The 16,822-nt window shown below is 40.4% G+C and overlaps 1 protein-coding gene across 2 annotated transcripts in view; it reads left to right on the top strand.

The window, feature by feature from the left end:
• VTA1 (vesicle trafficking 1) overlaps nt 1–16,822 on the top strand; it is a 1,322,571-nt gene that overhangs the window by 590,281 nt on the left and 715,468 nt on the right. For both annotated transcript variants that reach the window (XM_044058895.1, XM_044058858.1), the window contains exon 3: nt 737–864. In XM_044058895.1, coding sequence (XP_043914830.1) covers nt 737–864 — 128 coding nt within the window. The remainder of the gene's footprint in view (nt 1–736; nt 865–16,822) is intronic.

Below are 16,822 nucleotides of genomic sequence, written 5' to 3'. Positions count from 1 at the left end.
ATGCATCACTGAATGTGTTTGCAAAACATTATAAACTGGATTTCATCTCCATGTCATAGTCAGCCTTTGGAGTTGCCAAAATGTGATGTATTATTTTTTTGTGAGTCATCCAAAAGAGTAGCTTGGAGTGACACAGGTGAAACTCTAAGCATGAGATATGAAAATCAATTACTTACTGTAATGATAGGTCTGGCTTGGCATTTTCAACTCCATCACCATTCCCGCCCCTCCTCTCCTGACTTAATGGTCTGTTGGATGCTGATCTCCTTGGCAATTGTCTTTCTGCTTTTTTAAAATTTAAGCCACACTTGTGAAAGCAAGGATTTCCTTTTAAAAGATCAGTATTGCAGGGTTTGCTTGTCTGTTCCAGTTTACCAAAGTATTTGTTTGGAGCTGTTTCTCTTGACTTTTCAAATGACTTGAAATGTGTGGGTTAATTTGCTTTCATCGACTACTTCTGCCATGCAAAGTGTCACGATCATGGAATATACATCTAAATAAATAAATAAAAGCAGAATTAGTATGTCTGCCTTATGTTCCTGTTGCATGTGTCATTTGAGAGTGGAGTTAATTAAGCTTTCCAGTCTATTGTCTACTGATGGCAGATTTTGATTGTTTTTGTGCAGTTTAGCTAAAGAGAAAACAGGTAACATGTTATGCTTGGCATTTGCAGATAGGCACTTTAACTTCTTTGATCATGTATTCTAATGACACATTGTGTATCTTTATTTCCTAGCTGAAGAAGCAGTTAGCTGGTAATGAATCTGTTGCTCAAGAAGTAGTTGGCAATGCTCATGTGGAAAACTATGCCTTAAAACTTTTTCTGTATGCTGACAGTGAAGATCGATCTGGGAGATTCCACAAGTAAGCTAACTTTTGCTAAAACATGAAAAGACTGAACTATATTGTATTCATTTTTTTTTTCAAATGCAGTTAGGTACAAAATATGATCTCAGATTCTTAACATTTCAGTGTATGTCAGATTTATTTATTTATTTTATTTTACATTTGTTGACCGAGCTAGTCTAACTGGATATATGTCCATTTTCAGTAGAGGCCCGGGGAGAAAAGCTCCAAGATACATACAAAAAAGGAGGAGAGATACGTTCCAAGACAGATATAATTAAACAATATAAAAGGTTGCAACAGTCAAACTTAACATCTGTTGGTAATATAAAGTACAGAACTCATAGTAAGCATAAACTAAGTAGTACATGGTAAATATACAGAAATATGTTACTATTTACATATATTTTAGTTGTCATGACATAGTATTTGGTTTCTTAAGGGTAAGTCTGTACAGGTGAGGAGACTGCATTAGTGTGAGGGAGGAAAGTTGGTCAGGGTTAGTACAGGGGCATAACCAGTGGGTATGGAGGAAAAGTTTTAGCTTCTGTTTAAAAAGAGTTAATGAAGACCGAGAAATTAGTTCAGTGGGTAAAAGATTCCAGTGCTTTCCAACAGCATTAGAGAAGAGGGAGTCTCCTGCCAAGTTGTTGGTTTTGCAAGTATTGATAAGTATTTTGTTTTGAGGAGCGTAAATTCTGAAGATTGTTGTAAGGGGGTAATACTGCTAATAATAAGATCTGAAAGACTGTATTATTTGGTACAGAATAGTTTGCTCTTGAGTTTTGTTCTTTATTTCTGTTGTAAGACCAATAATTTACTCTATATGTTATAAGCTTGGTGTCCTTGATCTGAGCAGAGAAAAACTTAGTACTTCTGATTTTCACCTTTGTGTAGCATATGTATCATATTTAGCAGCAAATGAATCATTAGTGGTCAGGATGCAGTTTGCAAAAAAAATTTGCTGTGGAGACAGAATGCAAACATACTACATAAGCTGTACTGCCACTTGAAGAATATACAGCATTTTTTAACTGTATCCCAGGATTTTAAAAAGTTTAATTATTTCCTGTAGGAGTCGGTGGGCCTGAAACTTTACATTGCCTCGTCAACATCTTTGTGTGTGTGTTTGTGTGGGAGATTAACCATTTCCATTTGTTTTCACTGATGTACTTTTGCAAGGTAGTAACAGCTTGCCCATCCTTTTGCATCCAGTGCCATTATTTGTGAAAGCAAGCTACACTTTATAATTTCTGGATGATTCTATTTTCTAAGGAATTATCGCTTGTGTTCTGGGGTTAGAAACTTGATGAAAGGGATAGCCTTTAGGCAGTAGATATGCTTTTTGAGAGTTCATTGTGATAACAGTACACCATACATATATGATGGGTAATGGAACTGAAAAATCCTGGTGGACTCAATGGCAACTGGTGACTTCAAAGCATGGTGGAGGGACAGCAGGAAATACATGAGTAGGTGTGGCTAACTAGAATGCAGCAGGGCTATACTATGGCAGGTCAAAGACAGTTTACCTGTTCTCAAATAGCCGCGGTCAATCACTTTCATCCATAGCCTGCATTAGTACATACTCATTCTAACCATTTTATTGACTATATACACCTCAAACGTATAATTATGATCAAAGCCATTATTAAGTGAAATGAAGCATTAGGCAAAGGAATGCATGATTTTCCACTTGTTGCCCACTGGTCTCAGCCACACTTCCACTGCCCCCTGGTTTCCTTCCATCTTGGCATTGCCACACTATCCACACAGATTTATTTTTTTGTTTTCTCACAGTTTGTTTTATATTTCAGTGTTTTCTCCCATCTTTTCAATGCACCCTAGTTGGCTAAGTCTGCACTGAGTAACTGTGGAGGAAGTAACTGAATTAAACCAGGGGTCTAGAAACCATGGTGTTCTAGATGTTTGAGATGCATTTTTAGAGATGTTTTTTCAACCTTTAGATCCAAAGAAGACCTTAACAAATGTCAGGAGTAAAGAAATAAATCTTGTCTATCTTTTCTTCTTTCAAGTAAGAAATATGCTTTGCTGACTGAGTAATGTTCATAGCTGACTAGAAAGTAGTTTGCAGTAAAACGAAGAATGCAGATCTTGTGGGGATACATAAATTATTGTCCAGGAATAATTCCTGCCTCTTTACCCCCTCATAAAAAGATGGTAATCTTCTGTGTATCGTTCTAGTATTAGAATGGGATGAATGTGAAAGAACATACGGCCTCAGTGTGTATTACAAATTATTATCATACATATACATCACATACTACCTAAACCTTGCCCCAAAACACAACCCTCTTTTACCCATTTGATGTTTGATTGGGAAGAAAGTAAAAGCAAAACTGCACACAGTAATTTGTTACTTTTAGATATATCTGTACAGCATGCCTCCTTGCCCATACCTGCAAAGATTGGTCACTTGTGTATAGTTTTAGTGTCTGATTATAAGGAAAGTGAAGTGATCATGACAATATTTTCTGACTTGTTGCTCCTAGACAATACAGTGACCGTAGACAAGCTACATTGACCTTCTGTGTACACCTCTGACTGTCAAAATGTTAAATAAGTAATGCCCAGGCTTGTTTTCAGTTCCATATAAAGGTATAGAGACATGCACGCATCTGCTTAGGTCCAGTTTTAGACCTGAAGGACTTTGGGCAGAGCTTGAGGATGGGGCCCCCTACTATTCCTGTTTTAAAATCTCCTTATAAAGAGAAGGATTCTTGGATTCTTGGAACCTTTTAGTCCCCAGAAACGCTTAAGGTCTAGTTGCTGTGTGACACGTTTTATGCCTTATTTTTGAAAGGCAGTTACTTATTAACTGCTTTTATATTTTGATAACCAGCAGAGTTACATATGTGCCACCCCCCCAATACTGAATAATCCACAAGTAATACTGATAGTGATATTTACACTCTCTCTCTCTCACACACACACACACACACACATACACACACACACACACACACACACACACACACACACACACACACACACACACTCTCTCTCTCTCTCTCTCTCTCTCTGCTCTTGACAAGTGATGTTTATCCCATCTACACATACTCTGCACAGTTACCTACAGACAAATTAGAAGAATGCCATTTCACATTTGCATGTCTTTGGTATGTTAAAGGAAATGAGAGCACCTGGATAAAACCCACTCAGAGGCAAGGAGGGCATGCAGACTGCACACACAAGTCGTTGTACCAAAGAACTCAACCAGAAGGCCAAGTGCTATGAGGTAGCAATGCTCGTTACTGCACTACCATGATGGTGAGGCTGCTGTGTCACACATCCTGTGCAGATTGCCAAAGATAGTCACTTATAGTATACAATGTTGATGTTCAACTGTGATGCAAAAGAACAAAATTATGGATATCTCATTGCTTCAGTTCACCGTACATCCCCAAAGAATTGTTTTCATGCACAGACAACCCCTGTACCTATCATTTACAGCCATTTTATTCACTGTGCACACCTTGCATGTTTGTATTTAAAAACAAATGACCACAGTAAGTATTCTATTGTGAGTCTCGTAGATGTACACTAGTTCAGCAAAGCCAAATTAATGAGTGTTTAACCTGATCTCAGCAGCAAGATCTGGCACTTTCATCCACAGACAGCCACTGTACCCAAGGGTTATATTCAGTTTGTTGAATGTACAAACCTGAGATTTATGATTGTGATAAAAGGGTTGCAGTGTTGTATTTCAACTTTGTTTCACACAAACATTCACATTAAAGTATTCCAAGTTACTTCAAGCAAATGCAAATTAGTCCCGAGAAGTAAGAATGACTGCTTAACTTTTTATCTTCATAATTTTTGTTTTTTTTCTCATACAATGCAGTCAACCAGCATACCATTTGCAAAGCATTTTGACATGAAACATTTTACTTCCTTATCACATTTCTGTAGTTCTGCATTCCACTCTTTTCTGCTTGAGCCTTGTTGTCATATTACATGAATACCATTTCCACTTAATTTCTCTCACCTAATACACTACCAGTCCCTCAATTTTACTTAATCTTTCTGTTCCCAAGTAACACCACCCTTACACATTTCATGCTGCATTTCATTTCTATAACTCAGAAGCCCATTAACCCCTTTTACCTCTTCTACGTGGTTATACCAGAAAGCCGTTATTTCTATATATTCATCATCCTTCCTAATCCACTACTGCTGCTTTATCTAATGTTCCCCTTCTGCCTTATCCTCTAGCCTCATCTTCTCTTTCTACCTCTGAATCCTTCCTTAATTTTTTCCACAACAATCCTTCATAGTCTTTGAATCCACACAAGTGCTCTCCTTTCAGTTTGTTCTTCCATTCCATGCCCTTCCAAACCTTCAAATTTATCTGTCTAACCTCTCAAGCTAGTACTTAAACTTCTAGTATTTCTTCTCTGGACCTGCCTATTACCCATACTAAACTTAAAAGTCATAAATCATATCTTACCAGAATCCATTTTCCAAAGACGTTCTCCCATAGCACTCTGGCTGTAATCCAAAGTGGTGCAACGTTCCTTAATGTATACCACCTGTGCAGTTTGTCAGTATTCCCTTTTTTACATCTCCAGCATTCTGTAGATGGGTGCCAGAATATTTTGAATTGGGCTGTATACCATATGAGGATCTTTTTTTGTATTGATCGTCTATGAGTCCTATTCTTTTTAATATATTCATCATTTCTAACTCTCTCAAAGCCATTCCTCTGTCCACCTAATGTCCTTTTTGCTCCATTGTTCCCTTAGTTTACTAGAATGCCTACCCATGCAAACCCTCTCTTAGGCCTGCCTAAATACCTGTTATTCTCCCCTTCCTTGTCTGGACCCACATTTTCCTCGGACTGCTCTGCTTCTGCCTTTTTATGATGTTTTCCCCATCCATCCCTGCTTGAGCTACTTGTTTACTTACTCTGATGATTCCCAGATGTAATAAGCAGTATTCTCTCTGCCAATTGTATTTAGCTGCAATTGCTGTGAAAGCCATGTATTAATATGCATGTCTCTTATATCCCTGACTTTTGTAATGCATTTCTGCTCCCATGCTTGTATCTTGCATTCTATTTCTTTGAGAATGCTTCACCACAAATCCTTAATGGTTCTTTCCCCTTCAGCTATAAAATGCATTTTATAACCTAGATATCTAAGCGCTATTATTTCATTACCTTCTTTAACTTTATTCATTGCCTTGCCTTCCTGCCTTCCAACATTTTCATATAACACCCAATCTACGTCTTCATTCTGTATGCCTCTCAAACTTTGGACTGGATTTATTACTGTAAAGTACCTGATGAAGTTTGGTATACCACCTCATTCTCTTTTTTTGGCCCTCAATCTGTCATTGGCAATCATTCCTTATTTAATTTTCCTAACAAATATGTCACAAGCTAACTGGATGCCCCCTATAATCTTGCTAAAATGATTGGTTTGTATATGCCTTACCAACAGTTGAGTCAGTATGTGTAATCTGCAGACAGCCCTGTATCCATCAATTGTAATCACTTTGACTGTGTGTGCACCCTGTATATCTGAATGTGATAAAATAATGGCCACAGTGATGCATTCAACTTTGTTTCATGCATATAGTAGCCAAAGTATCCCACCATGATTCACACAGATGCACGTTATTCCTGCAAAGCTAGGGTGACTACTTAACATCAGGGCCAGTCACTTTCATTCACAGGCAGCTCCTTGTAGCCATAAATTATAACGAGCTCTGATATTTGATTGTGATAAAAATAATAGCTGCAGTAATCTATTTCTAATTTATTCACACAGGCAATAACTACAGTTTAAAATATTCCAACTGTTTTCACACAGATAACCTGCAAACCCAGAGTAATGACTGTTTAAGTAAATTATAGCATTGTCAGTTGCTTTCATCCAGAGACATCTCCCATAGCCAGTAATTATAGTCACTTTTGTTGACAGCATACATCTCGGAAATCTGATTATGAGAAAAATGGCCGCATTAGTGTTTTCCAATATTTTTCACACAAGTGGTAGCTGCATTAAGTATTCCAACTTGCCTCACATAAATGCACTTTTTTCATAGGGTGTTACTAGGCTAATGACCACAAGGGCCTTTTTAAGCCTAGCCATGAATCCCAAATCTCTGACAAGTTCTGATGTTGATAAGAGTAAGCAGGGGCTTGGGAGATGAACCATTTGCAGGTTGCCTGTGTCCATTAGAGATCTAAGTGCCAAATCAGGGATGAATTTCTTGTTCCCCATCCAGTTGTCCAAGTTGTACTTGAATTGGGTTAGGGAGGAACTCTGCTTCACATGAATGCGGAGCCTGTTCCAGAGATGGGGGGTAGTCTCTGGGATACATACCTGTCTATTTAGCAGGCCCTATTTATATCAGAGGCAAGGTGTAACTCTTTAGAAAGGATAATTCTGGTGCTATTTGTTTTGTGGATATGCAGGAAGTTCATTGTCTTGCAGAATCCAGAGTAGTGACTGCTTATCTTCAATGAGTGACATTAGGATCCATTAGCTCATTTTTATCCACATACAGCCACTCTACCCAGCAATGATAGCCATTTTGTTAACTGCTTACACCTCCGATATCAGAGTATAATAAAAGGTTGGCTACAAGTAGTTCCCTTCAACCCTCTGCATACAGACACATACATGCCCAGCAGTTATTGCAAGTTTGAATGGCTACAGGTCAGATGTATGATTATGGACCATTGACATATATAATGGCCACAGTAATGTATTTCAGATCCAGTAAACCCATTCTACCTGACCACACACACACACACACACACACACACACACACACACAGCTTGTATAACTGTATACACCTCAGATCTCTGAATGCAGTGAGAAGAATAAATACATGTGTAATCAAGACAGTAATGTATTTTGGATTGATTTTGATAGAACTGTACATTGCAATTCCCCCTCACACATACACTGATGTGACCATCAATTACAACCACTGGTTTGATTGTGTATAGCTCAGTTGTCTGCTTGTGGTCAAATGAATGACCAAGGAAAGTACTTTTGCTCACTTCTCTCAGAATTGAACTGCCTTGAAAATATATACAGACACACAAATACAGACACAAACATGTGCACACACCACTTGTAGCCAGTTGTATGACTGTGTACACTTCAGATGACTGCTTGTAATCTTGAAGGAAGAAATAAATAATGGCTCAGAAGTCTGTTTCTGCTTGCTGATGGCAGAACCATACAGTGTAGCCAGTTGCAACTCTCCTTTGCACATGCGCACACACACTATGGTTGACAGTTGTTCTTATTTCGGCTTGCCCCGGTTAGGGGTCGCCACAGCGGAACTCCGGTCCGCTAATGATTGGCAGTAGGTTTTTACGGTGCCGAGGTGTTAGCTCGGCGCCCAACCTTCAACAAAGGCACGCCCATTTACGCATGTCTTTCGAACGCGGGGAGGACATGCAGACTCCACACAGAAGGCGCTCCAGCCGAGAATCGAATGGGATCACCTCTTGCTGTGAGGTGACAATGCTACTGCTGCACCACCGCGGCTTATGTAATTCTATTTAAATAAATTGAAAATAAATGCATTTTAACTAAGAAAAGAACACTTTCTCCCATGTTCATACGTCAGTGTTCATTTTTTCAGACTGCCTGTGTCAATAGGAAGTTGCGCCTGGCTGCTTCATACAGCAGCAACCCAGTCAACCTCCTCTTAAGTGATGTATCTAATTCTCTGAAAACACAAGAAGAGGTGTAATAAGGTGTACTCTCACTATTCCATTTGGAGATGGATAGACATAACACTGGGCTTTTTAGAAAACAGTCCAGCCATTTTTTTTTTTTTTTTTTTAAACAGAAGTCAAGATCTCCATGCATGAACAGTAGCATGCATGGAGTTCTGTTCCCAGAATGAGCAAGTTGACTATTTTATAAATTATACAAAATAAATACATTAATTAAAATATTGTACGTTTGTTTTGGGAAGGAGTGGCAACCAAGCAGCCAGTGGCATAAACCACTCTCGATGGATTTCCATTAGAATTTTTATTTTAATTTTGTACACCACTTAACTCCGGTGGTGGTGCTGCGGTAGCGTTGTCGCCTCACAGTAAGATGCTGTCCGGTTCAATTCTCAGCTAGAGCGTCTTCTGCGTGGAGACATGCGTGAATGGGCGTACCTTCGTTGAAGGTTGTGCGGCAGAGCTGGCAACTCGGTACGTAAAAATCAACTGCCAATCATTAGCGGACCGGAGTTCCGCTGTGGCGACCCCTAACCGGGAAAAGCCGAAAGACAACACCACCACTTAACTCCCCTAATGTAGCTTACAGTTTCAAAAGTATCAGTTTTATTAGCCATGCATATCACTCTTTTTATGGTTTGATGGTAGTCTGTCTTAAGGAGTGATCCTCTAATGTTTCACAAAATTCCCATAATGTGCAGTAGGGAATGGGATAACATTTTGCAGCAAAATATTTTGATGGCCACACAACTTGCAACTTTGAAGCATCTCCCTGATGATGGACAATCATCAAGATAAGCAAAGAACTGTAGCATTTGTAAATTGAGACTGTTATAACATGTTTTCATCCATAATGCGTTGTTCTCCCTAATTAATTGAAATTAAGTGTTTTCTTTCATAATCTTTGCTGGCATTGAAACATTGGATGGTTCATGTGAAACTTTTACAGGACTGCTTTATTTGTAACATGCATCCTCAACTGAATTATTTTAGTAACACTCAAACTTAGGTTGCTGAATGAACTAACCCCATTATTTCTCTTACTTAGACTCACAAACATCCATTACAAAATTAAAAACTTTGGAAGTGTGCTGTACAGACAGTACTTATGATTAAGCTTTAAGACTTTCAGATGATACTTTAACTTTATATGTTTATCTTTCAGTGGCTTAGAGCCTACAAATTAGTAATTATTACTGAGGCAACAATAACTTATAAGTTAAAGTCATAGTGGCATTTGTGAGTACCCCATCCCCCCTATGCCCAGACACGCAGACACACACACAAACACACACACCGTGTCCAGAGCTCATAACCTGTTTAAGCTGTGACAGAGATGACTGACTGTAGTAATAACTGACCTCACCACCCATACTGCCCTCTCAGAAGTGAGACATCTTTGGGGTATATGTATAAAGAGCAACTTCCCCACAGTTCTCAAGATGTTGTGGTCTATTTTAATGTTTTAATTTAATTGTAGAGACCCAAAACATTTTATTTTGAAGTACATGTGATATTTGTCAGTAGATGTCATCAGGTATTTGGAGCCATATTTGTTATTATTTTCAAGGTATCAGCGTGTCAGTATTCAGTTGATTTACAAATCCCTATTAGTGCCTGTGGGAATATTTTGTGATTTTTAAAGCTGTGAATGGAAGATGTGTTTTGGAGCAGTATGTTGAGATGTGGGTAGAACTGTGATGTAGTTATCACTTTGTCACAATTCTTGGTTCTCCCATTCATCTCTCAGTTGAGGTACCCATGGTGTAATGTGCAGTGCTGTCTGTGTGAGCATAGATTTTTAGTGAGTGCCCTATTTCCTTCCCATTTCATTAAAACATGGTTCAGGTGCAGTGGCAGTCTTCCAACTTGCCCATAGGAGTGCATTTTGTGTGTATGTTGGATTCTTTGGCTGCCTTGTGTTTCCATTTACTATCTTGTTCATTTAGTAACATCAAGATGAAGTTACAGCTGGATGTAGTTTCATCTGGATGAAAAATAACAAAAAAATGTTTTTGTTGAAGCAGAATTACCTTATAAGTAAAAGTCATAATGACTTTTGTGCAGGCCCTATCCCCTTTCCCCAGCAGAGTCCAGTAGATCCAAAACAGTTTTTTAAGCTGTGATAGCATTAATCAGATTTATTAGTAAGTAATCAACATCCCCCTCTACCAGTGCTGTGCTCTTGGATGTGAGTCATTTTGGGGGTATATTTATTAGAGAAGCTTCTCCCATAGTTCTCAGAATCTTGTGGACTGTTTCAGTATTTTAATTTAATTCTAGAGACCAAAAACATTTAATTTTGAAGTATGTGATGTTTGCCAACAGATGTCATTATTGTGTTTTTGGAGCCATATTTGTCATTGTTTTCAAGGTAACAGATTCACAAATTCTAGGTCATTTCCCAAAGCCCTGTTTATGCTGTCATGGTTGACTCAGTGATGCAACAATTATCGTTGCTTCCTTACCGCTTCTGGTTCTCCAGTTTGGCACCCAGTTGACATACCTGCTGTTAAAATATGGATCGATTTTTAGTGGGTGTTCAGTTTCCTCACATTTTCCTAAGACATGCTATAGGTGTAGTAACAGTTCTGCAGATTGTCCATAGGTGTACATGGTGCATGTCTGTGTGTGCGCTGGATTACTTTGCCTGCCTTGTGCCTACAGTTCCACTCTAGCTCATTGAGTAATTTCTAGATGAAGCTGCAATTGACAGAAAAGGGGAAAAACAGTGAATCATTGTGGGCACAAGCAGAAACAGCAATGGCATTAATTTCCTGTGGCAAACAGCTGATGAAAATCTAGCTTCACTGGACTGCATTATTATGCTGCACCATCTGATTTTGAATTATTTTTATTCCTGTCCTTTCTGATCACTGGGCTCTTCCTCCCAGATTGCTTACATGATTCATTTGTTCCATCTAGGTGAGAGCTGCAAGATTCCCTCATTCCTTGGGGGGAGAGGGATGAATGGACTGGGATCAGGGTTTTTGATATGAGGTTTTATAGGTTCATAGGTAGGTACTAGGCTATCGGCCCTAGGGCCCATACAAGCCTAGCCAAAAAATGTACCCTGACTTTCGCCACCCAAGAAAATTATTTTCCTGTGCCCCTGTCGAGCAGAGCCACAGAAGTGATCCCCGGGGTGAATTTCCCATTTCCCATCCAATCATCAAGATTTTTCTTGAAGAGTGCTAATGAGGAGCTCTGTTTGACATAGTTAGTCTGTTCCAGAGTATGGGAAGTCTCTGGGACAGGAATCTATCCCTCCAGCATGTTCTGTTTATTGTGGTGACAAGGTTAAGGTCCCTAGAGCATGTAGCTCGGAGGGATTGGGATTTCTTTAAGTGCAGCATGTCCAACAGCTCTGGGTTTGACATAGCTTTGTATGTTAGGCAGAGATCGCCCCTGAGTAGGCGATATGCGATGGGGTAAAGCTGTAGTTTTTTGAGACTGTCTGCATAGGGCATATGTTTGAGGCCAGTAATCCTTTTTGTGAGGTATTTCGGTGGTCTTTCCAGTTGTTGTAGATGTCTTGTGAGGTACATACCAAAAGGGGCGTTGTACTCTATAATGGGTCTAATGAGTGATGAGTAGAGGGGAACAATGACCTCTTTTTTTCTGGATGAGAATCCTTTTGTGATGAGATGAGCCACGTAGAAGGATTTCCTGACCACTGTGGTGAAGTGATTATCAAAGGAGAGACTACTGTCCACCTGTGTCCCAAGGTCTCTTATCACATTTTCAGCATTAAGTAGACTACCAGCTATGTGGTAGTTCATGGGTACAGAGTTTTTACCAAAGGGGATGACAATACACTTTTTGGCATTGAGCTTCAGGCCATGGCTTTGACACCAGGTATCTGTCTCATTGAGGCCCTTTTGTAGTTTGTCCACATTGTTAGGTGTTTCGATTATGGCTCCTTGTTTGCAGTCATCTGCAAACTTTGTTAGCCAAAGACCTTATGTGTTGGCCTGCACTTCAGAGAAGTAGATACCAAACAGGAGAGGACACAGGACTGAACCCTGTGGTACTCCACTTGTCACTGGTCTGATGTCGGATTTGGAATCCGCTACTTTCACAGAGTGGGTTCTGTCCGTGAGCCAGTTAGCAACCCATCTTGTGACATAGGGATTTATACCTAGTTTAGTGAGCTTATCCATAATTCCAGAGTGGGGGATGGTGTCGAAAGCCTTGGCGAGATCTAGATAAGCTGTGTGAACCATTTTACCCTGATCTACTTTGGTGACTGCTTCAAATAAGTCAATCAGGTTTAGGAAACATTCCTTTTACAAATCCAAACTGTGTAGGGTCCAGAATTTGGAGATTACCAATGTCTTTGTTTATGAGTTCCATGATGACACGTTCCATGGCCTTGCAGACCAGGCTCGTCAGGCTAATGGGGCGGTAGTTCCCGGGGTCCGTCGTGGCTCCCCCTTTGTGGAGTGGGATAACTGTCACGGTGCGCCATTCAGTGGGTACAAACCCTGAGGTGAGGCTATGATTGAACATGGTATTTAGGTAGGGTGCCAGTTCATTCTGTAGTTCGTGTAGAACGCAGCCTGGGATATTGTCAGGTCCCATGGATGCTGTGTTCTTGGCTTCGGAGAGTGTATTTTTTACCTGTGCAGCTGTGATTATAGCAACTTTGCATTCTTCAGGTATAGAGATGGGCCCTCTAGAGGAGGTGAGAGGGGGGTAAAGTTAGCACTGAACCTATCTGCTAGGATGTTGGCAATATCAGTTGGTTCTGTATATTTAGTGCCATTATGCTGTAACTCAGAGCAGATCTGAGTGTTCCCATTTAGATTCTTGACATAGCTATAGAATGCTTTGTGGTTGTCTTTAGAGTCAGTGGCAATTTTGTTTTCGTAACTAGCTTTGGAGGATTTTATGAGGGATCTCCGCTTCTTACTGAGGTTGACCAGGGAGTTCCTCCAGTCATGGGATTTTACTCTTTTTTGCAACAGTTTCTTTCTTCTGTTGTAGAGTTTGTTTATGGCAGGGGTACACCAGATTGGCTTCCTTTTTTTAGAGAATAACATCTTGGTTCTATTAGGGATAGCATGATCCATACACTTGTGTAAGTGCTTATAAAGTGCATTTGTGTAGGATTCGGCAGTCATACCTCTATTGTCCGTCTGCATGGGTGTCATGAAGTTTGCCACTTCTGTCTTAAGAAGTGTGAAGTTGGCTTTTGAGAAGTTTTTTACGATGGTTTCCCTAATTGGGGCTGGGGGTGGGATGTGGATGTCTAGGCTGATTAGCTTGTGGTCGGATCTGACCAACAAGGAATTGACCTCTGGTGTGGAACACTGGTTTCCCATGTTGGTAATGACCAGGTCTAAGATATTGCTGCCCCTGGTGGGGGTCTGAATAAGTTGATCCAAGGCATTGGAATTTATGAATTCTAGAAAACGTTGAGCAAAAGAGTTGGTACACGAGTAGTTTTCCCAGTTAATGGTGGGGTAGTTGAAATCGCCCATTATTAGGGTGTTGGGTTGTACCATAATACTTTCCAGTGTATCAAGAAATGAGGAGTGTGAATCCTGGGGCATGGTGGGGGGTCTGTAGCAAGCTACAGTTTGGATTGCGGTCTTGCCCAGAGTTAGTTGCACTTGGATAATCTCGGATGCATTATGCTGTGCAACTAGCCTGGAGGTGTGGATATCCTTAATGAATATGGACACGCCTCTGCCTTTAGTGCTTCTTTCTGGGTTAGGTGGCCGAAAGGTGTGGTATGAATTGAAGCCTGGTAATGCAGGGGTGCTCTCTGGAGCTTTGAACCAGGTCTCTGTCACTGCACAGTTGTCAATGTTCTCCATTTTAAGGAGTGCCTCAAGTGAGTGCATTTTGAGGTTTAGACTTGTAGCATTACCCTCAGATTCTGCTTGCTTGTACCTGTTACGGTGGTGAATTTGTCATTTGAACCTTGCCTAAAAAAGGCACTATAGGGGTTGCAAGAGTCTTAGCCAGTATCCGGAATCCTAAGGGCGACAGGTGCAGGCCATCTCTGGCAAAGCATCGTGGACTGTCAATCATGTCGTCCCAGGCAGACAAATACTGGATCCCCTTAGAATGACACCAGAAGCTTAGCCAATTGTTGAAGTCAATCATTTTGTCCTTGTACAGTGATATAATTCTGGGTGATGGCAGGATGCTACTCAGGGTTAGGGTCATACCTCCCTGGGATACAAGATTGGAGAGCTCCTCCATGTCTCTTTTCATGTAGTCCAGGGAGGTACGTCTCAGGTCATTCACACCAATATGGACAATGACAGTGTCATATTTGTGACCTGAGTGCATGCGTTATGTGGTGGATCCTGGCACCTGACAGGCAGCTGACAGTAACTTTCTCCTTGATTAGTCTAGTGAGTGGAACATCAGTGTGCCTGACTATAGAGTCACCTATGACTAGAGTGCTGGGTACGTTGTTATGCCTTATGGGCTGTGGTTGAGTGGCACACTGAGTTTGTGGGCTATGTGTCATTTGGGTTGTGTTGGGGGGTGGAGTTTGCTTGCATTTATGCTTTGGATGTCCCTGATGCTTGGGCAGGTTTTTATTGAGAGCCTCCGCGAATGTAGGTGTGTGTTTTGTGTTTCTATGTGTGTGTTTTGTTGGTGTAGGTTTTGAGTGACTATGTGATGAGTATAGTACGGTGCAAGTGTTTACCTTCTCCTCTTGACTGTCTAGTCCAATCTTGGGTGAAGAGGGCTTTGCTTCCAGTTTGGCTATATAAGTGCATCTCTCACAGGTTGTAGTGTTGGGTGGTAGGAGGAGAGGGTTGTCTGTGTGCGAGGCAATTGCTGCATTGCCCCAAGATGCCCAGAGTCATCAGGTAGACAGGAGAAATCACTGGGAGCTGACCCTTAGACATGCCTGGATAAGTGCTTTTTTATTAAGTACTAAAAACTGCTTTCCACTAGACAAGTGAGAAAAGTTGAGTGCTGTAGTAATTTGCAGCTTATGTAGTGCTTACAATGAGTTCTGAACAAGTGCTGAGATCAAAGAAACAGATTTGAGTGCTGAAACTAGAAAACTGGCTAGTTATTAGAAAAAAAAACTAAGCTAGAAGGCTTCCCTCCAACACAGAAGGGCTTGGGGGCTCAGAAGCCTACAAATAGTCTATACCACTTAACAGGAAAGGCAGGAAACAAGCTTAAATTTTTTTTTCTGTTTCCCAGATGCTCTCTTTGTACACAGTAGGAGTGCCTGAAATCAGAATATGATCTCACTGCACTCAGTAGAGTGAGCAAATGAGATGGGCCCAGGAGTAGTATCCAAACGCAAATTTACAAGAGGGGCGGGCAGTTTCAAGGCCACTAAGATTAACACCAAAACAAAAACAAAAAACAGGGAGGGTTGGTAGGACTAACTGAAGAGCAGAGTCAAAACTTCCAGTTCAGTTAATATTCCTGCAACACAGTTAAATCAATTTAAATACTGTATTTTTTGAAAAAAGTGCAGATTTTGCACTTTTTTTCAAAAGTCAGTTTTATCCCTGACTTTCCATGCCAGGCAGCTTGATTGGGGTTGGCCATGCAGTGGTTGTCAACAAAAGTGTGTCACTCTCTTTTGCAAGTGCTGAAACCCCTGAAAACCACCCTGCCCCCTTTAAGCCACTGCCTTTGTGTGATATCCAGTTTGCCCCAGGAACTCATAACACTGGGCTTTGTGCCCCAGGTATGTGCTTTACACCTTCTCTAAAACAGAGGCGAGCTGGATAAGCCATGTTGGTTTGACTTGCTTCAGCTCAAGCAGGCATCCTTAATGCTAAGTAAACTCAGTTTGTTTCGATATAAGAAAACACGTCCATATTTTCTAATTATTAATGCACACAAAGGGACAGCTGTGAAGTGTCATTCTGCTTCTGGGTAAAGTGGTTATTTATCATGTCAACATGATGTACAAAAATAGAACTGTGGACCTGTGAAACTTGAACACTCAGGATAGGAGTCCTATTCTTGTATTTTACTTATTTGTTGATAACCACCTATCCCAAGCAGTTGCCCTTTTATTTTTTTTAAAGAGCTGATTTAGATGGTATGTTTGTAGTGCCTAAATCTGGTCAGGACACCAGAACAATCTGCTTCCTCTTCCATGACAAATCCTGTCAGATCTTCTAACCAGCTATCTGGCGTACATATCTTGGACTCCTATCTAATGTTTTACCAGAAGTACAGACTGTCACAAGTATGGCACCCTGTTGGGTACAGAATGCAATAATAAATGTACAGTCTTTTAATTT

Source organism: Protopterus annectens, chromosome 1.part0, assembly GCF_019279795.1.
Source record: "Protopterus annectens isolate FY-2018-M chromosome 1.part0, PAN1.0, whole genome shotgun sequence".
In the NCBI taxonomy this organism is placed as follows: domain Eukaryota; kingdom Metazoa; phylum Chordata; order Ceratodontiformes; family Protopteridae; genus Protopterus; species Protopterus annectens.
The sequence above is the reverse complement of the archived record's forward strand: the minus strand, read 5'-3'. Positions and strand labels throughout refer to the sequence as shown.